The 26,477-nt window shown below is 40.0% G+C and overlaps 1 protein-coding gene across 1 annotated transcript in view; it reads left to right on the forward strand.

The window, feature by feature from the left end:
* Window positions 1–26,477, forward strand: part of bbs9 (Bardet-Biedl syndrome 9) — a 220,148-nt gene that overhangs the window by 29 nt on the left and 193,642 nt on the right. Inside the window, exons 1-6 of the mRNA XM_074683754.1 lie at window positions 1–120; window positions 3,741–3,859; window positions 3,995–4,148; window positions 8,600–8,664; window positions 8,743–8,856; window positions 17,207–17,381. The exon at window positions 1–120 is cut by the window's left edge and continues 29 nt beyond it. Of these exons, the coding sequence (XP_074539855.1) occupies window positions 3,748–3,859; window positions 3,995–4,148; window positions 8,600–8,664; window positions 8,743–8,856; window positions 17,207–17,381 (620 nt within the window). The 5' untranslated portion in view covers window positions 1–120; window positions 3,741–3,747. The remainder of the gene's footprint in view (window positions 121–3,740; window positions 3,860–3,994; window positions 4,149–8,599; window positions 8,665–8,742; window positions 8,857–17,206; window positions 17,382–26,477) is intronic.

Below are 26,477 nucleotides of genomic sequence, written 5' to 3' on the forward strand. Positions count from 1 at the left end.
CGTTGAGCGTCAGTGCCATGACAACAGGACGATGGCTGCGAGCGAGGAGCTGAGAAATGTGATTTGTGTTTAGAGGAGGAAGAAACCAGCTTCTGTAGCGGACTGGATCTGTGTGTGAGGGTAAGGAGACTCCGGGACCGGATTCTAAAGTGGTTTTAGATAAAGACCGTAGAGACTCTGTCCCTGACCCGGTACCTGACGCTTCATCCAGGTAACTTAGAGAGCTAGCTCATTAGCCGGGGTAAGCTACAGTTAATTCAGCTGTGTGGACGTTAGCTGCAGGTTGACTCCTTCCTGGAGGATTAGATCGTTTCTGTCACACTTCAAACTGCATTTTTCAATCTGTACGAAGGAGGATCAGCCTGATTTAAACTCCGGGTGAGATCAGACTTTCTCAACCACAACATGAACCTCGTGGGTGTGAAACAAAATCCCACAGGTGTGTGCGCTGAGCTATTAGAGCTCAGGAGAATATGAGGCTAATGACTCATTTCTTACACCTGTGCAGCCCTTTTATCTGATTTAAACTCTACAAAAGTAATCAAAGTGTTAATCTATTTATCAAGGCTTTTTACTCACAGATTTATACATTTATGCATCCTTTATTTAACCAAGAGGAGCTCAATAAGACATAGAAATGTTGTTTTCAAGACTTTTCAGCCCAGGTAAAGCAGCAGCAGCACAGTTATCACAGCTGCAGACAAACAATGAGCAACCGTTCAAAAATGACACAATACATAGAACTTATATGTATATTATATATGAATAACATTTAAAATACTTTAAGATATAGAAAATTAAAATTAAAAAATGTTATAAAAATAGTAACAACTATTAAAATACTATAGATTAAGTAAAAAATAAAACTCAAAATACTATTAAAATGTATCTATAAAAAAACTATAAAATATAAATAAAAATCCAAAGATGTAAGACAGTACTAAAAATACTATGAAAATAAAAGTATTAAAAAGATATCAAAATAAATCTAAAAACATTGTAAAAAAAAACCAATAAAAATGTACTAAAAGTGTATAAAAATTAGTATTATAAAATTATATAAAATAATATATATATATATAAATATATATATATATATATATATATATATATATATATATATATATATATATATATATATATATATATAAATTTGAAAGTACTTTCACAGCATTAAAGAATATTGAAATAATAAAAAAAGTATATACTGAAAAATATAGAACATAAAAATAAAAATGAAATATAAAAATTAATGTAAAATGTTGTTTTCAAGACATTTCTGCCCAGGGAAAGCAGCACAGTTATCACAGCTGCAGACAAACAATGAGCAACCGTTATAAAATGATGCAAAACATATACTTATAGTGCTGCTAGTGCAATAAAAAGTACAAGAACTGTAAATATTTACCTACAATTAAGCGTGTCTGCTTATTAGTTGTTAAAAAAGCATCAGAAAAGTATGTGTAAGAGCATTTTAATAAGCCACAGGCCTTTAGTAATTAGATGTTTATATTTCTAGATAACAGCTATAAGACAAGGCATCAGTAATGTATTATTATTATTATTATTATTATTATTATTATTATTATTATTGTTACTATTATTACAGAATATACACAATGATAAGTCTGACATGTTACAAGTCATGTGTGGTGTCCCACAAGGATCAATGCTTGGTCCTTAATTGTTCATATTTTACATTAACGATATTTGGAATTTTTCAAAATTGTTTAATTTTTGTTCTATTTTGCTGATGACACAAACTTTTTTTGCGTTGGTAAAAATTTGCTCATCTTCTGGATACAGAGTTATAAGAACTGGATGCTTTGACACGGTGGTTCAGTGTTAATAAGTTATCCTTAAAAAAAAACAAAAAAAACAACAGCATACTTTGTTTCAAAGAAAAGTTAGAGTTTCTTGAATTCTGTTAACTATTTTTAAAGCTGCAGGTAAAAAAAATCTTGCATGCCTTTAGGCTAGTTTTAACATCTCCACACGCTGTTTGGGGCTCAGGAGGCTTTTCTAAGCAGAGACCTAAATATCCTCCAGTGAACCCAGTTTTACCAGTAAGTCAGCAGTCAAATGAAGTAAACTGAAGTAATTTGAAAAACTTCCTTTTGCTCCATGCTTGTAGAAAGAATCACTCTGCACCCTGATTTTCCAGCTGTCTGGATGAGGTAGATTGCAGAAAGTGCAGGTGATGTGCAGCAGCTGATGTGCAGCAGGTGATGTGCAAAGTGAAGTCGTGAGGATGTGAGAGTAAGTCCATTAGTCTGTTATAAATAAAGTTGTCTTTACAGAGGAGTAGTACGAGTACGAAGTGATCTCTGCCTCCATGTCCCTCTTTTTTTATATCTTTATTTCTATGCTTTTCATGCTTGGTTTATACTACATGAAAGTACCGTGCATAAATGTGGAATTTATCAGGTGGTATATTAAAGGAAAGTTCCTTCAGCACTGAAACCTTAACCCTGAAACACACTGCACAGTCGTACTTCCTTCAAATGTTTGTTGTATGGATCATTTTTAGATCAGTCAGAGCTTTAATATCCTCGAACGCGGCCTGCGTGGTGTCGTAGAGTTGATGGGAGGGATTCCTCCTCTGGATTAGCTGACTCTTCCACCTGCTGAGCTTCAACAGAGGAGAAAAGCTGCTTGCCCCCGCCTTTACCCCCCTCCTCACTCTCTCAGAATCATGAGGTCATGTGACCGGCTAGCTGGCCTCTCATTGGCTGCAGGTGTCAGCGTGGTTCATAATGAACTGAGAGGGTGAAGGGACAGAGGGGTTAATGATGTTAAAGCTCTCTGTTCACCTGGAGGATCATCTTTAATGGAGTGCTACGTGGAGTAAAGCTGCACTGATTAATCAGCTGACGTGATACGAGATAATTCAAGTGGAGAACAGGATTATTAAATAAAATCATCTAAAATATTTAAAAAATAGATAAATAAAATAAAAATAATATATACTAATAATAAGAATACTTCAAAATATGAAAAAATAAGATATTAAAATGCTTTAAGAAATAAACGAAAATAAAGAAAAATAACATCGAAAATACAATAAATTAGGAAAAAAATAAAATTAAAAATACTATAAAAAAATGTACAAAGAAGAAAATAACATTAAAAATACAATAAATTGAGTAAAAATTAAATTGAAAATACTATAAAAAATGTATGAAAAAAATAACATTGAAAATACAATAAATTGAGTAAAAAATAAAATTGAAAACACTATAAAAAATGTATCTATAAAAAACTATGAAATAAAAATATACATCTAAAGATGTAAGACAGTATTAAAAATACTATGAAAATAAGAATATAAAAGTATCAAAATGATATTAGAATTAATCTAAAAACATGTAAAAATACAATAAAAGTGTTAAAAAAGGACCAGAAAGAGACTATAAAAAATGAAAAATATATATTTAAGAAATACATTAAAAATCTATAAAAAAAAAAACTTAACATGTAAAAAATTACTGAAAATATAAAAAAATTTGCAAGTACTGTCACAGCATTAAAGAACATTAAAATACTGAAAAAAATATATATTGAAAAATATAGAACATAAAAATAAATATAAGATATAGAAATAAATGTAAAATATAATAATAAATATAATCATAAATTTAAAAATAAAATAAAGATTTTATTTCACTGGCAGCGTCAACACTCATCAGAAAAATGTAAATCAAAATGCTAACAGCAGAATCTTTCCTCTCTCCAATCAGAGGCAGCATGTCTCTGTTCAAGGCTCGTGATTGGTGGTCGGCGGCGCTCGGCGAGGGCGAGGAGTTTGACCAGGGATGTCTCTGTGTGGGAGACGTGGACAACAGTGGCAGCGGACACGGTGAGTGTGTGGAGAAAGGTTTCTGCAGGGTTTAAAGAGAGGGCTGTTTGGGATTTTGCTCACACACAAAATGACAGCAAAGTCTTCAGAAGCTGCTGGTTCCTCCTCATCATCTGTTCACGTCCGTCTCTGCAGACAAAGTGGTGGTGGGCAGCTACATGGGGATGCTGCGGATTTTCTCCCCCCACGCCAACAAGTCCAGCTCTGAGGGGGCCCTGATGGAAGCCCAGCTTCTGGAGGTCCAGCTTCAAAACGCCATCATCCAGGTGGAAGTGGGCAAGTTTGTCTCGTAAGTTGAAACCACAGGATGGCCTCCCTTATTTTGAACTCTCCTGACTCCAGCAGGTGTACTACCTGCTCCAGCTCCTCCCCTGATAAATCAGCTGACCTGAGATCTTTACTCTTAACACCAGGATCATTGATGGTGTTGCTAATCCCTCCTCTCTTTGGCTGCCTTCTTTTATGTGCCTGTGGTTGGGTTTTGTAGGTCAGAGTGGCATTAGCCTGACGTCCTCTGCCAGGAAGCCTCCTAAATCTCAGTCTCACGGCTTCACCTGATTGTCTGAGGACACGATACAGATCACACTCCTCTTAAAGAAATGGAGGAACACTGAGGAGTAGAGATGTGCCTTTCACCAGTTAAACCTCTGCAGCTAATGCACTTACACACCACACACGCCCATTTGGTTTACCTCTTGTTTCATAGAAATTGGTTTGAGTCTAACCCGTTATTAAAGCAACACACACAAAAAATCTGGGCAGGAAGCTGATTTAAACACCACAAAACTTTCTGCTTTTTTTGTTTTCAGAAGATTCCCATTCCCTTTACCCAACCCTAACCTAAAACTTAGCTAACCCTAAGCTAACCCCAAGCTAACAATAAGCAAACCCTAAGCTAACACTGAGCTAACCATAATCTAATCCCAAGCTAACCTTGAGCTAAATCTAAGCTAACCCTAATATAACCCCTAGCCAACCTCAACATATCCATCCATCCATCCATCCATCTTCTTCCGCTTATCCGGGGTCGGGTCGCGGGGGCAGCAGCCTAAGCAGGGAAGCCCAGACTTCCCTCTCCCTAGCCACTTCGGCCAGCTCTTCCGGGGGGATCCCAAGACGTTCCCAGGCCAGCCGAGAGATGTAGTCTCTCCAGCGTGTCCTGGGTCTGCCCCGGGGTCTCCTCCCGGTGGGACGTGCCCTGAACACCTCACCAGGGAGGCGTCCGGGAGGCATCCTCATCAGATGCCCGAGCCACCTCATCTGGCTCCTCTCAACGCGGAGGAGTAGCGGCTCTACTCCGAGCTCCTCCTGGATAGCCGAGCTTCTCACCCTATCTCTAAGGGAGAGCCCGGCCACCCTACGGAGGAAGCTCATTTCGGCCGCTTGTACCCGCGATCTTGTTCTTTCGGTCACTACCCAAAGCTCATGACCATAGGTGAGGGTGGGAACGAAGATCGACCGGTAAACAGAGAGCTTCGCCTTCCGGCTCAGCTCCCTCTAACCTCAACATATCCCTAACCTAAAGTTTAGCTAGCCCTAACATTGCCCTGACCTGACTCTAAGCTAACACAAAAAAATAAATCCTTAACTAACAGAAACCTAACCCTAAACTAGCCCTAAGCTAACCCTTAACTCGCACTCAGCTAACCCTAACCTAACCCTAGGATAGCCCTTAGCTAACTCTAACCCAACGTTAGGCTAACCCACAGCTAACCTTAAGCTTACTCTGAGCTAAACCTAATACAACCCTTAGCAAACCCAAGCTAACACTAAGCTAACCATAACCTAACCCTTGACCAACCCTATTCTAACCCAAAGCTAACCCTAAGCTAAACCTAAGACTAATCTAAGCTAACCCTAATATAACCCTCAGCCAAACCAAACATAAACCTCACCTAATGTTAAGCTAGCCCTAGAGTTGCCCTAACCCTAGTCTAAGCTAACACAATTAAAACCCTTAGCTGACACAAACCTAACGCTAATCTAGCCCTAAAATAACCCTTAGCAAACTCTAAACCCAACGTTAGGCTAACCCATAGCTATCCTTAAGCTTACTCTGAGCTATACCTAATACAACCCAAAGCTAACCCTAAGCTGACACTGAGCTAACCATAAGCTAACCCAAACCTAACCCTAAACTAACCCTTGACCAACCCTAATCTAATTCAAAGCTAATCCTAATATAACCCTGAGACAAACCCAACATAAACCTAACCTAACATTTAGTTAGCCGTAACGTTGCCCTAACCCAACTCTAAGCTAACACTAAAAAAAACCTCAGCTAACACAAACCTAACCCCAAGCTAGCCCTAAAATAACCCTAAGGTAACCCCAAGTTTGCACTCAGCTAACCCTAACCTACCCTAAGATAACTCTTAGCTAACTCTAACCCATTCAGCTAACCCGTAGCTATCCTTAGGCTTACTCTGAGCTAAACCTAATACAACCCTTAGCTAACTCTAAGCTAACACTAAGCTTACCATAACCTAACCTTTGACCAACTCTAATCTTACCCAAAGCTAACCCTCAGCTAAATCTAAGCTAACTCTGGTATAACCCTTAGCCAAACCCAGCATAAACCTCACCTAACATTCAGCTAGCCCTTGAGTTGCCCTAACCTAACTCTAAGCTAACACAAAAAAAACCTTTAGCTGACACAAACCCAACCCTAAGCTAGCCCAAAAATAACCCTAAGCTAACCCTAAGCTTGGATTTGGTTAACCCTAACCTAACCCTTTACACAGCATTAGTTTAACCTATAGCTTACCTTAAGTTTACTCTGCGATAAACCCTTATACAACCCTTAGCTAACCCTAAGCTAACACTGAGCTAACATGACCTAACCTTAAGCTAACCCTTGACCAACTCTAATCTGACCTTAATCTGAATCTAAGCTAACCCTAATATAACTCTTAAGCAACCCCAACATATCCCTAACCTATCGCTTAGCTAGCCCCAACGTAGCCTTAACCTAACTCTAAACTAATATGAAATACTGCTCAGCTAATACAAACCTAACCCCAAGCTAGCCCTGAAATTACCCTAAGCTAACCCTAAGCTTGCACTTAGCTAACCCTAACCCTTGCCTGACTCTTACCTAATCTTAAGCTAACACTTAGCTAACATTAACCCTACAGAGAGAGAATTGCACGGTCTATTTCTTGCTTTAAAAAAAACCCCACACTTCTCTAAAACTGCGAGGTTTATCTCTGCATGGATGTTTCCAGTATCATGGGAAGACGTAGCCAGAGTAGATTAGTCATAACATGTTTGAACATGTACCGACAGTTTCACCCAAAGTGATTCAACTGTCATTTAAAATGAGGTGTCCTTGCAAAATTTACAAACTTTTTCAGCTTTTGCCCCCAAAAAAAATCTAACAAGAAAAATTTCAATAGCTTAATTCAGCTAACATTTGCAAGTTTTTTTTTTATTTCTTGTCACACATTTCCAGAGGAAACAAAGCAGCTGCAGAGCATCCTGGAGGCACCGCCATGCTTCGCTGTAGGCAGGGTGACCTTTTCATGTTTCATTCCCCTCCTCCTCCTCCTCCTCCTCTTCCTCCAGACATCCTGCTGATTCAAAAGCCAAAAATTCTCCAGTTAATCACTCCTCAGAACAGAATCCCATAACTTTTGTAGCTTATTTTTATGGTTTTGAGCAAAAACTGGAGGCAGCATTTGCGAGTGTGTCTTCAATTGATGGGGTTGAAAAATGTTGAGACTTGTTAAAAGTGGCATTGTGTGCTGAGATTGGAGAAAACACGAGCAAATATTACTTTTGTTGAGCTACTGACATTGATTGTGTTTGATTTGTTTATTGCAAACAGCTGAACGTTGGTAAGTTTTGCTTGTAAACCTAACGGCTCCCAGCTGAAGCGATCCACTCCACTGACTCCTGACTGATTCGGACGTGCTGTTCATCTCTAACTTAAACATGAAGCAAAGTTCAAATATATCATATCTCTTATTTAAGCCTGTAAACCAAACACTCTGTCTCCTATAGCTGCACCGAGAGGACACTGGAACCTTCCAGAAATCCATGTTTCTGGGAATAGCTCTGGTGGTTTGCCTTGGAGGCTTCCCACATCATCACACTGGAGGCAGAATCCAACTAAATCAGTCTGTTTGGAAGCTGTCGTGTTTGGTTACCCGCGGTTTTCAGCTCAGCATTCTTCACTGACTGCTGGGCGTTTCGTAACGCGGCCCCGACACAGAAACACGTTGTAAATATCGTCAGACCAGGCCGAGGTGGGCGCACGGTGAAAGTTTGTGTTTCAGCACGGACTCTGAGTGGTTTTCCGAGAAGAAGGAAACCTCCCGGGACTCATTTTTCTCCTCCCTCGTTGTTGTTCTCTCAACAAACACGACAACAGCGGTGGAGAGTTAGCGACGCGGGCCCTTGTTCTGCGTCCAAGGAGCAGTCGGATTCCTCCTCTGTGGGTTTGTGGGAAAATAAATGAGTGAAAATCTGGGATCAGCATCACTGAGACCATCACCCACACCTCAACCATGACCGATGTTAAAAAAGTCCTCCAGCTGTCAGAGTAATTCTTTTAGAAGTACGAGTTAGCTGAGAACACGGGGTCAACCACACGGGCAGGAAACATCTGCCCTAAGGAGAAACCAAACCTTCAGCTGCTTAAAACCGCTCTAAATCATTTTTATATCACTTCAGAGAACAAATAAACCATAAAACGAGCCGTTTATTCTCTTCTTTAATGCTGTGGGCTCTTTCCAGGTGCTCAGATCTGCTTCACCTGGCTGTTCTTCACCCCAGGAAGCTGTCCGTCTACTCCGTCTCAGGTAAAACTTGATAATAGGAACAATATCACCTTCAGATTCAGCAGAAAAACTTGATTCTTGGATGGTTTTTGTGTCCAGGCACCGCGGGGAACGTGGAGCACGGCGACCAGTATCAGCTGAAGTTGGTCTACGAACACAACCTGCAGAGGACGGCGTGCAACATGACGTACGGCACGTTTGGAGGCGTCACAGGTGAGCTGAACATGCGTCTTAATACACCTGAGACAGAGGCCAAACAGAGGCCAAACAGAGGCCCTTCAGCTGTGTGTGTGTGAAGATGTACAGTCAGGTCCATAAATATTTGGACACTGACACAATTTTCAGCATTCCAGCTCTGTATGACACCACAATGGTATTGAAATGAAACAATCAAAATGTGCTTTAAGTGCAGACTTTGAGCTTTAATTTGAGGGTATTTACATCCAAATCAGGTGTATGGTCTAGGAGTGACAACACATTTTTTATGTGCCTTCCTCCTTTAATTGGACAGACAAACATAATCATAAATCAGGTTGCCACATTTTAATACTTTGTTGCAAATCCTTTGCAGTCAATGACAGCCTGAAGTCTTGAACACATGGACATAACCAAATGCTGGGTTTCATCCCTGGTGATGCTTTGCCAGGCCTCTGCTGCAGCTGTCTTCAGCTCCTGCTTGTTCTTTGGGCATTCAGTTTTGTCTTCAGCAAGTGAAATGCATGCTCAATCAGATTCAGGTCAGGTGATTGACTTGGCCACTGCAGAACATTCCACTTCTTTGCCTTTAACAACTCTTTGGTTGCTTTTGCAGTATGTTTTGGGTCGTTGTCCATCTGGATCGTGAAGCGTCGTCCAATGAGTTTTGAAGCATTTGGTTGAATATGAGCAGATAATAAAGCCCGAAACACTTCAGAATTCATTCTGCTGGTCTCATCAGAAGTCACATCATCAATAAAAATGAGAGATCCAGTCCCACTGGCAGCCATACACCCCCACGCCATTACACTACCAGCACCATGCTTCACGGATGAGGTGGTATCTTTGGATCTTGAGCAGTTCCCTCCCTTCTCCATACTCTTCTCTTCCCATCATTCTGGTACAAGGCTCACCAATGGTTTACACCTTGTGGTGAAACCTCTGTATTTCCTCTGGTGAAGTCTTCTTTTAATTGTTGACTTGGACACAGATACTCCTACCTCCTGGAGAGTTGTCTTGATCTGGCCAGCTGATGTGAAAGGGTTTTTCTTGATGAGGGAGAGGATTCGTCTGTCATCCACCACACTTGTTTTCCGTGGTCCTCCAGGTCTTTTGGTGATGCTGAGCCCACCAGTGCGTTCTCTCTTTTTAAGAATGTACCAAACAGTTGATTTGGCCACACCTAATGTTTTTGTGATCTCTCTGATGGATTTTTGTTGACTTTTTCACCTGATGATGGCTTGCTTCACTGATAGTGGACTTCATATTGAGAGATGACCTCACCAGATTCCAAATGAATACAACACTCTTGAAATGAACTCCTATTATCTACCCCTTGGTAATGAAATAACGAGGGGATAACACACACCTGGACATGGAACAGCTGAAAGGCCAATTGTCCAATTAGTTTTGGTCCCTTAAAAGGAGGAAGGCACATATAAAATGTGTTGCCATTCCTAGACCGTACACCTGATTTGGATGTAAATACCCTCAAATTAAAGCTCAAAGTCTGCACTTAAAGGACATTTTGATTGTTTCATTTCAATTCCATTGTGGTGTCATACAGAGCTGGAATGCTGAAACTTGTGTCAGTGTCCAAATATTTATGGACCTGACTGTAAGTCTATCTTTGTGAGGACCAGTCTGAGCTGAGACCCAGTCTTTCTTTTTCCAACAGCCGAGCGGTTTGGCTGGGTTTAACTTTGACCTTCATCGTGTTGTTTGAGGTCTGAGTCTTGTTTTCAGGGTTAGAAATATCAGCTCAGTGTCAGTTTATTTAAAGAGTTGGCACACAGCATCAGGCTGTGATATTTAAAGGGTAATAAGAGCGGGTTTCTCAACCTAATGTTTTCCATATTTCAGTGTCTAAATGACTAATAGGTGCGTAAAGCTTTCGAAACGCCAAAGCAGAAGCAGAAACACGCCGTAATGATCGCAATTTAGCTCTGAAGTGCGCCAGAATAAACTTCACCGACTCAACGAGTACGGTTTTACCACCAACAGAGGAGGAAGCGGTTGCTTTTCTTTCAAAGTAAAAGTTCAAAAAGGAAAACAAAAACAGAAAAAAAGTCAGACACAGAGTTTCTGTTTGACTGCTGGCTCAGGAAGGTGATAAAACTAACGGTAAAACACAAGATTCACACAATAACACAAAGTAACGATGTCATCAGGCAGGGATGAACCAGTAACTCTTCACTTTCTGAGGTCATAATAAACATTTAACAGATCACAAGTAATTTTTTTGATGTTTGTTAAAGGAAACATCTGACAGATGGTTCAGGAATCAGCTAAAGCTTCTTCACTTACAATACCTGTTTGTGTAGATTTATTCATTTGGTCTCTTAAATGGAAACTACCCATGGGGTGCAGACTGGCTCAGACGGTTGGGTGGGAGGTGTTCCACTGAACCATTACACAGTGGTTTAAAACCCATTTTTTTAAGTGCTCTTTAAATTACTGTAAAGCCTCAACACTCAAAAAAATTTCAACCATTGTCTACTTAAAAAAAATAAAGCAACAAAGTGACACTTGATATAAGTGAATAGATTTAAATTACTTCAACTTTGAGTAAAAACTATGATTTTATGAAAATGATTTAGATTTCATCAATGAGGTTCTAGAATGTTCATCGTCAATGACAGCAAGCTTTCTGTCTTTGTGATGTCACAACATTCCGGAACTCTCTGAGCTCTCTGAATGTTTTTAAAGGAAACTAGCTTTTAAATCAGCTCTGACTGCTTTATAATAATCACCACATTCATTCATCTGATATATTTCTCCTGTTTTGGTCTTTATTCTGTCGTCGCTGCCCGTCCTCACACACTCTCTCCTGTCAGTCTCCACTGTTAATGTCGGAAAACGACAGAATGTCCCTTTAAGGTGAGGTCCAGGAGCTGTATAAAGTCAATGACGGTCTTTAAATGTGAGCGCTGCCGTGTGTATTACAACATCTGTACATGTGCCGGGGTGGAAGTGGTAACTGGCAGCACGGGACTCCAACATTAAAGTGTGTGAGAGCAGCCAGGGATGGAAACAGAGAGAGGGGTCACATCGCTGCTCGCTCAGCGCTCAATCCTGCTCCTGGAAAAACCAAGTAGGGGAAAGCCCTCGAGTCGTCACCATCCAAGAAAAACACACACACACACATACACAGTAACATAGCTACACACACTCACATGGGGAACCCCCTTTAAAGAGGAGAAATGTCATTTCCAAATAAAGGAAGCTTTGTTAAGGTGTGTGTGAAAGTGTGTGTGAGTGTGAGTGAGCGGAGAATGCCAGAATCTGTGGCCTGGCATGATGGTTGTGTTTACAGAGTGTGTGTGTGAGTGTGTGTGTGTGTGCGTGTGTGATTGATAGAAAGTACGTCCTGGGCTCATTAAAGCTGATACTTTGGCTCAACCTCGTGCACGTGGTTCGATGGTACCATCAACCTGTTCGAGTGTGTGTGTGTGTGTGTGTGTGTTTCCACGTGCTTTGAAATGTCATACATGCTCTGAAACTTTAACACACACACACTGACAAACACACACTCCTTCAAGTTGGATGTAATGTAACAGTAAACGAACATCATTCCCTTTCAGTCTGCCCGTCCCTCCTCTCACCACTAGATGGCAGCGCAGGCTCTTCAATCTCACCATAATAAACATGAATGAAAGGGACCTAGTGTTACCTCTTGTTGGGGAATCCCCTCTCTGAACACCTCTCCTAAGGGAGGGTCAAAGTTCAGCCCCAGAGCAGCTCCCTCTGGATCTGGTTGTGATTCAGGATGTGTGGTGGAACCAGCTCCCCAGCTGGACGCGAGGAAGACCCCACAGAATTTATTTAACTCAGACTCTAGGTTTGAATGGTCTGATTCTGAGTAAAAAACTGTTTTAATTGTACTTAACATGAGCTGTATTCACCCCACAAGTCCAGAAACACGTCTGATTTTAAGATATTAAAAGAAAGAGATGACGCTTGAAAAAGGGCACCGCAAAGATCCAACATGAGTTGTACTTAAGTCATTAACGGACAAGGTTTAAATCAGAATGGACTTCTTCAAGACTCCAAAATCAGGTGTAGAGTGGATGTCTCATTCGAACAGACTCTAGAGCAGGGCTCTGCAACCTTTACTTCCAGGTGCCTCAGCTCACCTGGGTTAAAGTCATTCCGGAGCCACAAAATCCACTTTATCTTCAAAATTAAGACGATATAGTGTATGAAATCTAAACATAGTTAAAATCTAGGGATAATTATCTAAACAAAGTCAGGATATATATATATATATATATATATATATATATATATATATATATATATATATTTTATCTAAAAATTGTAGATGTGATGTCTTTGTTTCATTTTTTTAAGTACATTGGTAATTTTTTTAATGAAATTTAAACAATTTCAAAATATTTTGAAAATTTTAAAATAAAAAAAAAAATGCAAAAATAAAAAAGAAAGTTAATACATTAACAACAATTTTGGAAAATGCAAATATTATTTAAAATTTGAAAATCCAGAAAGTGCAAAAAATTTGCAAAAATTAAAAAACGAAATCCAAAACATTTTTACAATTTTTTTAAAAAGCAAATATTTTTTTAAAAAATTGAAAATTCAAAACGTGCAAAAAAATAAAAAATTTGCAAAAAATTAAAAAGCAAAATCCAAAACATTTTTACATTTTTTTTTAAAAAGCAAACATAAAAAAATGAAATTTCAGAAAGTGCAAAAAAAATCTGCAAAAAAATTTAAAAATTAAAATGGTAAAAAAAAGACAATTTTGAAATTAAAAAAATGCAAGAATTAAAAAAAGAAAATTAATACATTTACAAAAATTTTGAAAAATGCTGATTTTCTTCTTTAATTTGCAAATTTCAGAAAGTGCTAAAGAAAAAAGAAAAAATTTGCAAAAATTAAAAAACGAAATCTAAAACATTTTTACATTTTTTTTCAAAAGCAAACAATAAAAAAAAAAGAATATTCAGAAAGTGGAAAAAAAATCAAAAATTTGCAAAAATTTAAAAACGTAATCCAATTTTTTTCCCCCTTTTTTAAGAAGCAAAAAATTTTATTAAAAAAATAATGAAATTTCAGAAAGTGCAAAAAAAACCTGCAAAAATTTTTAAAATTGTTAAAATGGCGAAAAAAATGCAACAAATTCAAAATTTTAGAACTTTAAACATTTCAATAAAATTTGAAATACTTTTTAGTTCTTGTCTTGCCAACTTCTATATCAAGTATGTATATTAACCTGGCACACTGTCAGCTAAGTAAATCCATCCACACAGATTTAAAACCTGTATTTTCTTCCAGATTAGTCTTTTTGTAGATGTAGTTATCTTCCCAGGGCTGTAAAACTTGAGGTTAGCCACAGGTGCATGGAAAGTTGGTGGGCTGTTGATGTTGTAGGAGGTGAAGTAGAGCGGTGGCAGGCTTTATTGACAGATGGGATGAGTATAAAGAGCTGCAGGTTGAAGACTCTTGGTCTAGAGGGATTTTTCATTTTCATTTCCTTCAATGAAAAACGGCCTAAGTGTCAAAAACACTCAGACAACCTGGCACGATACAACACGGACGCTGATAGGAAAAGTGAAAATAACACCCTGGGGATGAACTATTATAGCAGTAGTGTGTGTGTGTGTGATTTCACACGCCAACGCCCAGGTGTAACATGTCTCAGAAGTGTGTGTGTGTGTGTGTGCGTGTGTGTGAGAGCATGGAGGAGGCCTGTGTGTGTCATTAATCAGAACAAGGAGAGAAAGAAGAGCCAACAGAATGTGTGAGACACAGAGGGAGAATGTGTGTTTGTCTATCTATATCTATACCCGTCCAACCAAAGCTTGGAAAGGCCTCTCTATCCATGTGTGTGTCAGTGTGTGTGTGTGTGTGTGTGGCCTGAATGTGACCCAAACCCAAAGGCAGCCCGGCTATTAGAGCAGTATTAGTCCAGAGCTGCTATTACAGCGCCTACAGCTCTGCTAAATGGCTGCTATTATAGATCTACACACACACACACACACAGACACACACACACACACACACACACACACACACACACACACACACTCACGTGTATGAGCAGACACTCACAAAAACACTCCCCTCACACACATTAAACGCAGAGAGACAAAGCAACACAATCACACACATCTTTCCTCCTGTACACACTCCCTATGTGTGTATATTTTGCTGGATGTGTGTGTATTTCTGTTTGTTTGGACACGATTTCTCGCTCTCTCGTGTGTCTGTGAATCATTATGTGTGTGTGTGGAAGTGTGCACTCCGTCGGCCAATCAGCCGTGAGATTGGCTAATTTTCATGTAAACCGTGTGAAACCGCGCAGAGCTGTGAGAGGAGCCGAGAGCAGCTTCAAGGAGCGATACTGAAAAACAACTCTTCTCTGTTTCTGCAAAGTCGACCAAGGTGTGCATCTATCGGAGAAACAAAAAGGAAATACAGTTTGATCTTTGATAAAAACTGCAGATTAAGACGTACATTTTGAAGCTTAGAAGATGTATATAAAAAAAAAAATATAGCATTGGTTGGGCCCTCACACTGTCACCCGTCCCTTCATGCCGCTTTCACCTCCACTGTCAAGGTTTTATTCTTTATAACCTGTGAGTGTGTTACACATTCCATTTTCCCGCCTTCATTGAGTCACATGACCAGCTGCACGGAACTCTCAATCATTGTGACATCATCACCAACTGCTGCCCTCTCAGGAGGGAAACTAACTTAAGTTTTGAAACTTCTCCTTATAGAGACCACATTTCTGACCAAACCTCAGTAAAATATGATATTTTTTGTTGTAAATTTTGCAAGGAATCCATTTATGTCATTTTTAAAGCTTTACAACTTTTATTTTCCTGTGTAGAGGCCTAACTGACACAGCTTGTGTGGAGCTGGATCCTCCTCTCCCATTCATTCTAATAGGGGGGCCTGAAAAGGCTTCTTTGGGGTTCACAGATTTTGAGGGCTTGTCATTCAAAAACCTTTTGAGAAACAACAAATTCATACAGAGCTTTTGTAAAGTAGGGTCCACTCTGTCATCTGAGCAAATTTCAAGCCGATACCATTTATGGCCCAGGAGGAGATCATTTTTGTTTAAGGCCCAAAATTGTGGCCAAATTTAATTTTGAACGGCAAATTGCAGGCCTCCTGTTTGAGATAGGTCAGGAGTGTCTACACATAATTTATATGTCTTAGTGGGATGAACATTTTGATGTTGGTTTGATTTCTCTACGTCATTCCTACTGCATTTGAGAGCCATTTTAGTGTGCCCAGGTGGCGCTGCAGAGCAAATTTTGGTATGTTGGGGGTGAATTTTTGGCCGAGTCTGAGGTGTGTGCCAATTTTGATGAGTTCTTTAGCATGTTCAGGGCTCAAAGACCAGACGTAATAATAATAATCATAATAATGATACTAGTAAGTCTCCAGGGGAGTAGCTTGCTGAGCAGGTACCACTCACCTGCTGTTGTAAACTGAGGACGGCGTCAGTGTCTGTGTGTGAAAAGTTGAGGTGTTGAACTGAAAAACCCTGCACAGCCCTTCCCATCAGTCAGTTCTCAAATCTGGTATTGCGCCCCCTGCTGGGAGAATCTGTGGTGTGAGAGACTGCAACCTTCAGCTTGTTAACGGCCTCCATGAACTCCTCTCATCACTCACACACACGTGTTTACACAGAAGAGTGTGTAGGTGTGTGCGGCTTTTCTCTCTAAATCCTCGCTGATGGATGCTGAATGTGTGAGAGTGTGTGTGTGTGTGTGTGTGTTTTGGGGTGTGTGTTGCGCTGTAGGTGGCTGTCTCTCTGACCTCTACTTGATGGCAGTGTGAGTTTTAATAGCGCGTTGAGGCCTAATTATAGTCCTCTGGTCACACAGCCCCACTGCTTTACAGCCGCTAAGTATGTCCTGCATCAGGAACCTTTCTAACAAACACACACTGCTGCACACACACACTGAGCGCCAGGTGTGTGTGAGCCAGTGAGTGCGGAGGTGTTAATGGAGATATCAGATTCAGCCAGAGGGAGAAACACACCTCGCACCGCGACACGACATCGGGGCTGAAATAAAACAGAAGCCCTGAATGTGGCTCAGGATCTCTGGGGATTAAAAACTGACAGAGAGCGCGCTCGTAAAAATAATACGTAGAGTTTGTTTTTAGCCAACACTTAGTTGGCAAAATCACATCTTTCTCCCTATAAAATACAACTTTTACAGACTCTTGCATTGACTTTCATGCGTTTTGTTAGGAAGCATACAATGCTGCTAAGAAGAAGATCTTAGTCCTGATTTTTGGGACCTGGTTTATAAAATAAAACGCTAACTTTGTGAGTGACTCTCCTGCCCTTTTATCACCTTATTAACTTTTCTGTCTCTGTTAGGTCACCACTCTCTCTGTATCCAGTCGATGGATGGGATGCTGATGTTCTTCGAGCAGGACAGCTACTCCTTCGGCAGGTTTCTCCCCGGGTTCCTCCTGCCCGGCCCGCTGGTCTACAACCACAGAACAGACAGCTTCCTCACTGTGTCCTCTGCACGCCAGCTGGAGAGCTACAAGTAGGTTTTCATTGTTGATGACTTAAAGCCTCTGTATTCTGTTTTCCCCAGCCTGATGCTAATTTAACCAACATGGGTCACTTTAATTTACAACCCTTTGAAGACACTAGAGGACAAAAATGTCCTGTAACAAAAATCGCCATAAAACACAACAGACTGTTTTTCTACTTTTTTTGCTCAAATTGTTCTATTTGCTTCACTTTTGATTAAAAATTCCAAATACTCAAAGTTTTCATTATTGTAACCCTTTAAATGCCCATTTGATTACATGGAGTCACTGTTTTCATTTTGAGAAACAAAACAACAGCATATAAATAATTTTCTTTTCACATAATAAATGAGATTATGATTAAATTAAATTATGAGCTTAAGCATACAACAGGTTTAAAGTATAATTTATTTTGATGCAGTGTTATTTTATTTTTTTTTTTTTGCAGTGTCATATTCGTGACTTACTTTATTTGATTACCCCTGAGAGTTAAAAGCAGGGGGTTATGACTTTTTTAGTCTATTTTGTCCCTCTGGTGCCCATGTAGTAGCCCTATCTCCTCCTTCAGTCTCTGCTCTGGTTCCTGTCTCTTTAAGAATTCTCCTTGTTTTTAAAGCTCTACTCTGCCTTTATGCTGCAGCTCCATCAATGAGGTTCTAGAATGTTCAACCTCAGGGACAGAGAACTTTCTGTCTTTGTGATGTCACAACATTCCGGAACTCTCAGAGTGTTTTTTAAAGGAAACTAAAGTCCCTTAGTTTTTTAATCAGCTCAGACTGCATTATTATAATCATTGCTTAAACAAGCTGTATTTATACCTCCTGGTTTTTCTTAGTCTTTATTTTGTCCCTCTGGTGCCCCCGTACTATCTTCCCATAATTTACAGCTCAGTTAAATCTCTTTTTTTCTCTCCCTGTGTTTTTTTAGTAAACCCTTGTTCAGCCTCTGTCTGAAACACTGTTTCAGCTGCTGTCTCTTTAAGGCTATGCGCTCCATAAACCCCCTTCACTCTGATTGGCTAGCCCTCTGGAGATAGACCTTGGTGTTTGAGGTCCTGCCCCTCCAATGTGTCATGAACCAGTTAGAAGGTGTAATGACAGGTTTGAAAATCTGCACACGCTCAGTCTGAACAGTCAGCATTAATACTTGAAATCTATAATTAAGGTTTGGGGAAACAGAATAAATTATAAATGTAATGAAAATAAGGCATATCGTTCACCCATTTAATCAGGTATATAATCATAACATGACACATTACCTGTTTTTTTAAGACATTATCTGAAATATATCGTTAAAAAAAGAAGAAAGATTTGCATAAAACGAGAATCAATAACTCCAGCAGTGTGTGAGCTGCAGCAGCTGTGAGGATATTTAAGGTAACCTGTTATTGTCTCTCCTCAGCATCAGCTGCTGATGCTTAAAGCTGCCTCACCATCTTTAGAGCATCTGCTCCCTCTGCATAAATCAACCTTAAAACGCACACTCACACACAGACACACTCACACACTCACACACACTTACTGTTTGATGGGAAAGTACCTCGCTTTAATTTAAGCTCCTGCACACTTCCCATCTCCCCCTGGCTGGAGCTTGGAGAACCTTTAAAGTCTCACAGACCGTGTGAGGGTTTCATGTGCGTGTCTGAAAGCGTTCTCCCCCAGCTGTTAGGTATCTGAACCCCCTCACTGGTATCAAGAGATTCTCCAGACTCCATTACTCTCCCTGGACACACACGGCTCTGCATCACACATACTGTAGTAAATAACAGCGAGCTGACACTGTGTACCTCTGCATTAGGCCTGCTCCTGCTGCTCTGTTAGCATCAGCCAGTCTTCTGGGGACGACGTTCTGGTGAGAACTTGTAAACACTCAGTAGAAATGTGTGTTAATCCAAACACTTGAGGAGTAAGCAGCCTGCACAGGCGAGTGAAAAAAATAATTCTTTATTCAGTCCGTATCATCATGAAGTGATTTTCTGTGTGATTGTGAATACACCACTTAGTCACAGCGAGTCGAGCCGGTCAGACAGCGCTGCGTGAGGCTGCTGATTGAATCCTGCTGTTCCTGCTAAGTGTGATTTTGCAACAACAAAGCTCCTTGTTTGGATATTTAGCGAAAATATAAAGCATCAGATTCTGCTGTTGAGGGATTAAGCACAAAAAAAGGCTTGTACAGTGCCATGGCAAAAAGTTCAGTGACAAAAGTTGGTTATTTTTTTACCTGCACACTGAATGCTGAAAAATGCCCATTGCAAAAGAGAAGGCAGGGGAAATGCCCCTCTGAGTTATTTCAAATGCAATAAATCTTTCTGATCTCCTGAGCAGTTTGTCTGAATCACAGCTAAAAACAGTTTCAAGTCATAAATTCGCAAACTCTGGATTAATGCTGTAATTTAAAACCAGAAAGAAGCTGTATTCGTAGCCTTTTCTATGAAAGTGACTGAGCATAAATCAGCATGAGAAGTGACAATTAGCAGTTTAGCCCAAGAGGCATGAGAGCCAAGATCCAAACGTGGCATGTGCAAACACTCAGTGCCGCATGTAAATTGCGCCAAATATAAGCATGTGCTAATGGGCCAATCTGCTACATGGGCCAGGGCTTCAGCAACGCATGCTAGTGGGTCAGCAACATGTCTGCTACATGTGCCAGTGGGTTGGCAATATGTGGCAATGGGTCAACAACGTGTCAGTGGGTCAGTGCCATGTGGCAGCAGCATATGCCAGTTGGTCAGTGACATGTGACAACAATTGAGCAACATTTGCCAGTGGGTCAGTGACTTGTGCCAGAGGGTCATCAATACATGGCAATGGGTCATCCACATGTCAATGGATAGGTAACATGCCAGTGGGTCAGCGACATGTGCTGAAGGGTTAGTGGCATAGGCTAGTCAGATCCATGTGCCAATGGGCCAGTGCCATGTGACAACAATTGAGCAACATGGGCCAATGACTTTTGCAAGGCAGTCAACAGCACGTCAGCTACATGTGCCGGTGGGTCAGCCATATATGGCAGTGGGTCAAGAACATGTGCCAACGGGTACATGGCATATGCCAGTGGGTCAGATCCATGTGCCAATGGGCCAGTGCCATGTGCTAGTGGGCCAGCATCATATGCCAGTCAGTCAGTGACATTTGACAATAGTTGAGCAACATGTGCCAGTGGGTCAGGTGCATATGCTTATAGCTCAATGATTTGTGCAAGATTGTCGGCAACACGCCAGCTACATGTGCCTTTTGTATTGCTGACCCTGCATGGGTGTCAGCACCATGTCAGTAGGTCAGTGACACTTGCCAGTGGGTCAAGAACATGTTCCAATGGGTAAGAGGCATATGCCAGGGGGCCAGTGCCATGTGCCAGTGGGCCAGCATCATATGCCAGTCAGTCAGTGACACTTGACAATTGTGAGCAACTTGTGCCAGTGGGTTGGGTGCATGTGCTAATGTGTCAATGATTTGTGCAAGTTGGTCAGCAACACGTCAGCTACAGGTGCCGGTGAGTCACCAATACGTGGCACATGTGCCTATTGTATTGCTGACCCTTCATGGGTGTCACCAATGTGTCGGTAGGTCAGTGACACTTGCCAGTGGGTCAGGAACATGTGCCAATGGGTAGTGGCATGTGCCAGTTGGTCGGTGACATGTGCCACTGTGTCAGAGGTCTCCCAAATATTTTCATCTTGTCTTTATTCATTGATAAAAGTGTCAGTTATGTTTCGTCAGAGTCTTGGTCATCCTGTCCGACTTATTTTGTAGTTTTTATTTAGTTTCGTCTGTTAATAAAGTTTGTTGGATAGTTTTCGTCATAGTCTTCGTTTAACAAAATAAACACTGATTTAATCTCTTAATCTCATGTTTTCAGGGTACGTGCCTCTAATACTCTGACATACATGGTGTAGCATGGTGTAGCCAATGAATGGGAGCTTGATCTGGTTGCCCCGTCTGTGTGTTTGTCTTTGCTTTGAGACACAGTTCCTGTTTATCTATAACACCTTGACAACATACATGTACAGTGTGTTCTGGACTAATTTGCAGATGCACACAAACACACAAACACACACATTCCTGCATTCATCCTCAGCCAAAACTTTGTCCACATGTGTGAGCGAGCACGCCGCGTTCACCACAAACACTTCTGAATGGCAGACAAAATGGGCATGAATGCTGCCAGCGGTGTGTGTAAGCTGTGTGTATATTTGTGTGTGTGTGTGTAAGAGCGTCTTGTTCTCTCCTCATATTTTAGGCATGCAGGTGAATAATCAGATTTTTGCGGTTTTGCAATTTCTCCCTCTTACACTCGGCTCTTTGTGCTAATTTTACCCTCTTTCATAATACTTAATTCAACATCTGACCAGAAACCAAACACACACACACACACACACACACACACACACACACACACACACACACACACACACACACACACACACTCTTACACACACATTTATATGGCTTTATATGCCATCATTATGAAGACATGTAGGTGAAAGGTGGGAGACGGATCCAAACAGAGGGAGGCTTTGGTTGTTTTACGGTGTTGTTTCAGCATTATTAGACCCAGCTCTCTGCGCTCACCCGTGCAGGAGTCAGCCTGTCGATGCATCGCTGTAAAAGCTTCAAACCGCCGACATGTTTCATACATATTTCAGTCTGTTTTCCTCAGCGGGAAACGGTCACGGTGTGATGAAAGGCTTTTCTTTGCTGGCAGCGGTCCATGAAGCAGCTCGTTAGTCTGCTCACAGTTTCTCAGCAGGTTTACGGCTACTGTACCAGGACCACGGACCGGTTCACAACCATAAACCTGGTGTTGTGCTGCAGAAATTAAAATGTTCAAACACTTCATTCGCTGCTGTAACATTCATGTTATGAGGAGTTAGCGCCAGCTCAGAGTGGCATATGGAAATCAGATTTATCCAGGTGGAAAACTCAGATGGGGTGGTGCAATAAACATATCGACTGTAAGAAATCAGTAAAGGAGTGAGAGCATCAGCTCTTGTTTTAAGTTTTTGAGTCCATTTAATATCAATTTTTGCATCTACTACCATTAGATTTACAATATCATACAATTTTAGTCTTATGATTTTATCCTTTAATTTTTAATTCATTTTCATATTTTTAACAGTTTTTCTTGATTTAAAGCAGTCAATGTTGTATATATAGTTTGTATAACAGGTGGTGGTTTCACTCTGTCAGTTACAGCATAATAGAATAGAATAGAATAGAATAGAATAGAATAGAATAGAATAGAATAGAATAGAATAGAATAGAAAATACTTTGTTTATCCCTGAGGGGAAATTCAGGAAGAGTCACAGCAGCAACCAAGAAAACAAAAGTAAGAAAGTGTATAGAAAGTGTAAAAAGCTCCATAACAAAATAAATGCTGACAGCTTGTCCATCATTGTCCAGTCAGCCAGCCTCCACCTCCACAGGGTCCAGGACTGAGCTTCTTCAGCAGTCTGTTCAGTCTCTGTCTCCTGGATCCTGTATCCTAGCATGATGTTACTCTGCCCTCTGGTATTCCCTCTGTTGCTGGGTTAGCACAGCTAGCTCGTCCATCTTATTGGAGATAGATCTTACGTTCCCAATAACGATGGATGGAAGGACAGGTCCATGTCGTCACTTCTTAGCTCACACCTGAGGACCAGCACGTCGTCCTCACCTCCTTCTCCTCACCTTATGGGGAAACACCTGGCCTAGCACCAGTTAGCATTGACATGCTACAGGCTGCTAACAGCTGATTTCACATGTAAACAATGCAGCCATGGTTACATGTAGGATCTCCAGAAAAATACAGGAGAAAAAATAGTAAAAATATCACTGAAGACAAAACCAGTTTGGTGTCCATGACCAACAATGAGCCATACAAAGTGATGATCCACTCCAAATACAAAGATTACGAAAAAGAGACGAAAAAATTACAAGAAACGGACAAAGAAGAGAGAGCTGCTGTAACGGGCAGCCATGACCAACAGGGCGTCACCTAGCATATTCATAAACTCTGAATTCAAACTGTACCTAGCATAGATATGTGCAGATGTTCTGTGGTCAGTTGTTGGATACGGTAAGCCACCGTGGAGTCAACTCAGTTGAGTTCTGACAGTTAAAGAGCAACTGGTGTTTTGGAGCAAAGAGTGACTGTTCTAACTGGAGACCTTCATCTGAACATGTCAGTGATTGTACCTCTCACATTTAAAAGTACATTGGCACTGTATCGTTTCAAATGGTTAGCTACAATCAGAATCAGTACTCTGACTGATTAAATCAGTCTCTAAATCTGTCTTCACTGCATCATATTTTTCTTCGGGCCTGGGGTTTTTATCACTTTTGGTTTGTTGTGTAAATTTTTCTGAACTACTTCTCTTACATCACTGGGTTTTAATAACCTGCAGCCTGAGAAAGTGCTGGACGGAGGAGCAGTTGCTGAGAAAAAGTGGCCGTTATGAATTGAAATTGATGTTGTTACCGTGGCAGCCATATTGGATTGTGGTCGTCCTGATTTAAGACAGATTTCAGGCCTGCCAGCTTTGATTAACAGCACCTTAAACCTGTAGCACAGACTGAGGAACCTGTGAGTGGATAAATCAGAGGTTGTGTTGTGTTTTGGGCTGCGGTTCCGAGTCGGGCTGGGTCCAGTCTTGGTTCAGGTGTTGGGAGAGAGGGATCTGTTCCCGCCAAGCTGCTCCAGCTGCCAGCGTCTTACTGGAAAACTCTGGGTGATGAAGAAGCCAAAACCAACTGACCACAGATCAGCCTGACCACTTTATCCCGCGCTGGACGCCAGCAGCTCGCTGATTAAAAGTGATGGAGCGTGGTTCCGGGGAACAGCGGGTCAGCGGCTTGTTGACTGAGCTGACAGAAGCTGTAACGGAGAGGAGGGATATAAACTCAAGCTGCTGATGGATCTAATGATGAACATGTCACACCGTGTTGGAAGTTAATAAAATATGAATCAGAGATCTGAACATGCAGGAAAGTATCCGGTGTCTCTGTGGTTAGAGAAAACTAAATCTGTAACCCGACTGTCGGTACGATCCGGTTTTAGATTGGCTGGAATATCTGATGGAAGACATGCATGAGAAAAGTTTCTCTGGACCAGACTTTTCAGCACCAGCTCCACAAGAACACAACTTAAACCCAGAGAGAGACTAATATCAGTGGGCAGTAAACAAAGTCATGTTTTACAACAGTCAGAGGCAACAGGATGAGGACGACAGGTGGAGATAGGCTGGTCTCTGTGGTCTGATCTGTTAGAAGTTAACTCCTTTAAGCTGTGATGATGTTTCAAGAGGAAAGTAACAGAAAAGAGGTCAGTGCTCGATGAAAATAAGATGAAATAATAAAAGATTAAAGTCACATTATAACAAGATAAAAGTCATGAGGTTACAAGACAAATAGCTGAAAAAAAAGACCAGACTTTTTACCAGAGAGAAAGTTATGTTATGAAAACAGGGCTCAAATATTATGAAAAAAGTCATCATAAAGTTATGAGAAGAAAGTTGCAATGTTGCAAGAAAAAAGTCAATATTATACCAACAACAAAAAAGTCTAGATGTAATTTTGAAAAGTCATCATTTCATGAGGAAAAAATCGTGCTGTTTTGATCAAAAATAAAATGAAAAATGACGTTACATCCAAAAAGTTGACATAACGAGAAATAAAGATTTGAAATTTTTCAAGAAAAAGAATTGAAATGTCATGAGAATAAAGGCACAATTTGATTAGGAAAAAGTAAAACTGACATGAGAACAGTTGGAATGATATGAGAAAAAAAATGTAATGTTTTGAGAAAAATTGTAATGGCATAAAAAAGTTGCAATTCCACGAAAATAGGACATAATGTTATGAGAAAAAGATGTAATGTTTTGAGAAAAGTTGTAATGTTTTCAGATAAAAAGTTGAAATTTCATGAAAAAAAGTCAAACTGATATGAGAAAAATCGTAATGAAATCAGAAAAAAAGATTTGGAATACTTTGAGGAAAAAGTCGCAATTCCCCAAGAAAAAAAGTCGTTGAAATGTTGAAATTTCATGAGAAAAAGTCAAACTGATATGAGAAGTCTTTATGATATGAGAAAAAAATTGCAATTTCATGAAAAAGCCAAAATATTATGTGAAAAAAGTTGTAATGTTTTGAGGAAAAACTCATTTCGCCACCAGAAAAACTTTCTAATACTACGAGTAAAAAAACAATTATGTTTTGAAAAAATATTGTATTGAGATTAACAAAAGTTGCAATTTCTTGAAAAAAAAGCCATTCCGTTGTGAAAAATTGTAACGATATGAAAAGATAAATCTGTAATGTTTTAAAAAAAAATGCAATTCCATGAAAAAAGTCATATTATGTGATAAATTGTAATTTCTCGAGAAACAAGTTGGAATGTTTTGAGGAAGAAGTCATAATTCTTTGAGCAAAAAGTTATGTTACAAAAAAGTTGTAATGATATTAGAAAAAAAGATTTTTAATGTTTTGAGAAAAAAAATTAAATAAAAAAATCAATTCCTTAAGAAAAAAAAAATTCTGTTATGAGAAAAATGTATGTTGATATATAAAAATGTATATCATTACATCTTTTTTCTCATGGAATTTTAAGTAAAAAGTCACACTTCCATGAGAAAAAAATTATTCTGTTATGAAAAAAAAAATATTTTGGAAAAATGTTTTAGTATGTTGTTAAAAAATTGTCTTGTTAAGAGAAAAAACTGTACTGTCATAAAAAAAAAAATCAGGATAAAAGTTGTAGTTTTCATTTAAAAAAAATAAGAATTGCAATTTTGCACAAAATGGTAAGATTTTGAAATTGTTTTGTCTCGTGAAGTGGTTTTCTTAATCACAGGCTTTGGTTTATTTCTGTTAATGGTGAAATGTCATTTATGGGGACATGGAAACATCTAGACTCCCGCTCTGAAATGGGGAAGATTGTCTTGTTACATGAACTAATTTCACGACTTCAGTCTTGTAGTGGGTAATCTGCTGCATGAGAAAAGTGCTTTTGCACTTTTCCCCGCAGTGACTGAAACAGCAGGACCTCAGGAGGTGGGACTGAACTGCTGAACTCTTATTTGCAGACATCCTGAACGACACCCTGAGCCACCGCTGCTTCCCAAGCTGCA

The sequence above is a fragment of the Halichoeres trimaculatus genome, unplaced genomic scaffold (genome assembly GCF_033239565.1).
Source record: "Halichoeres trimaculatus isolate MK-OKI-2021-1 unplaced genomic scaffold, fHalTri1.1 fHalTri1_scaffold_12, whole genome shotgun sequence".
NCBI lineage: Eukaryota > Metazoa > Chordata > Actinopteri > Labriformes > Labridae > Halichoeres > Halichoeres trimaculatus.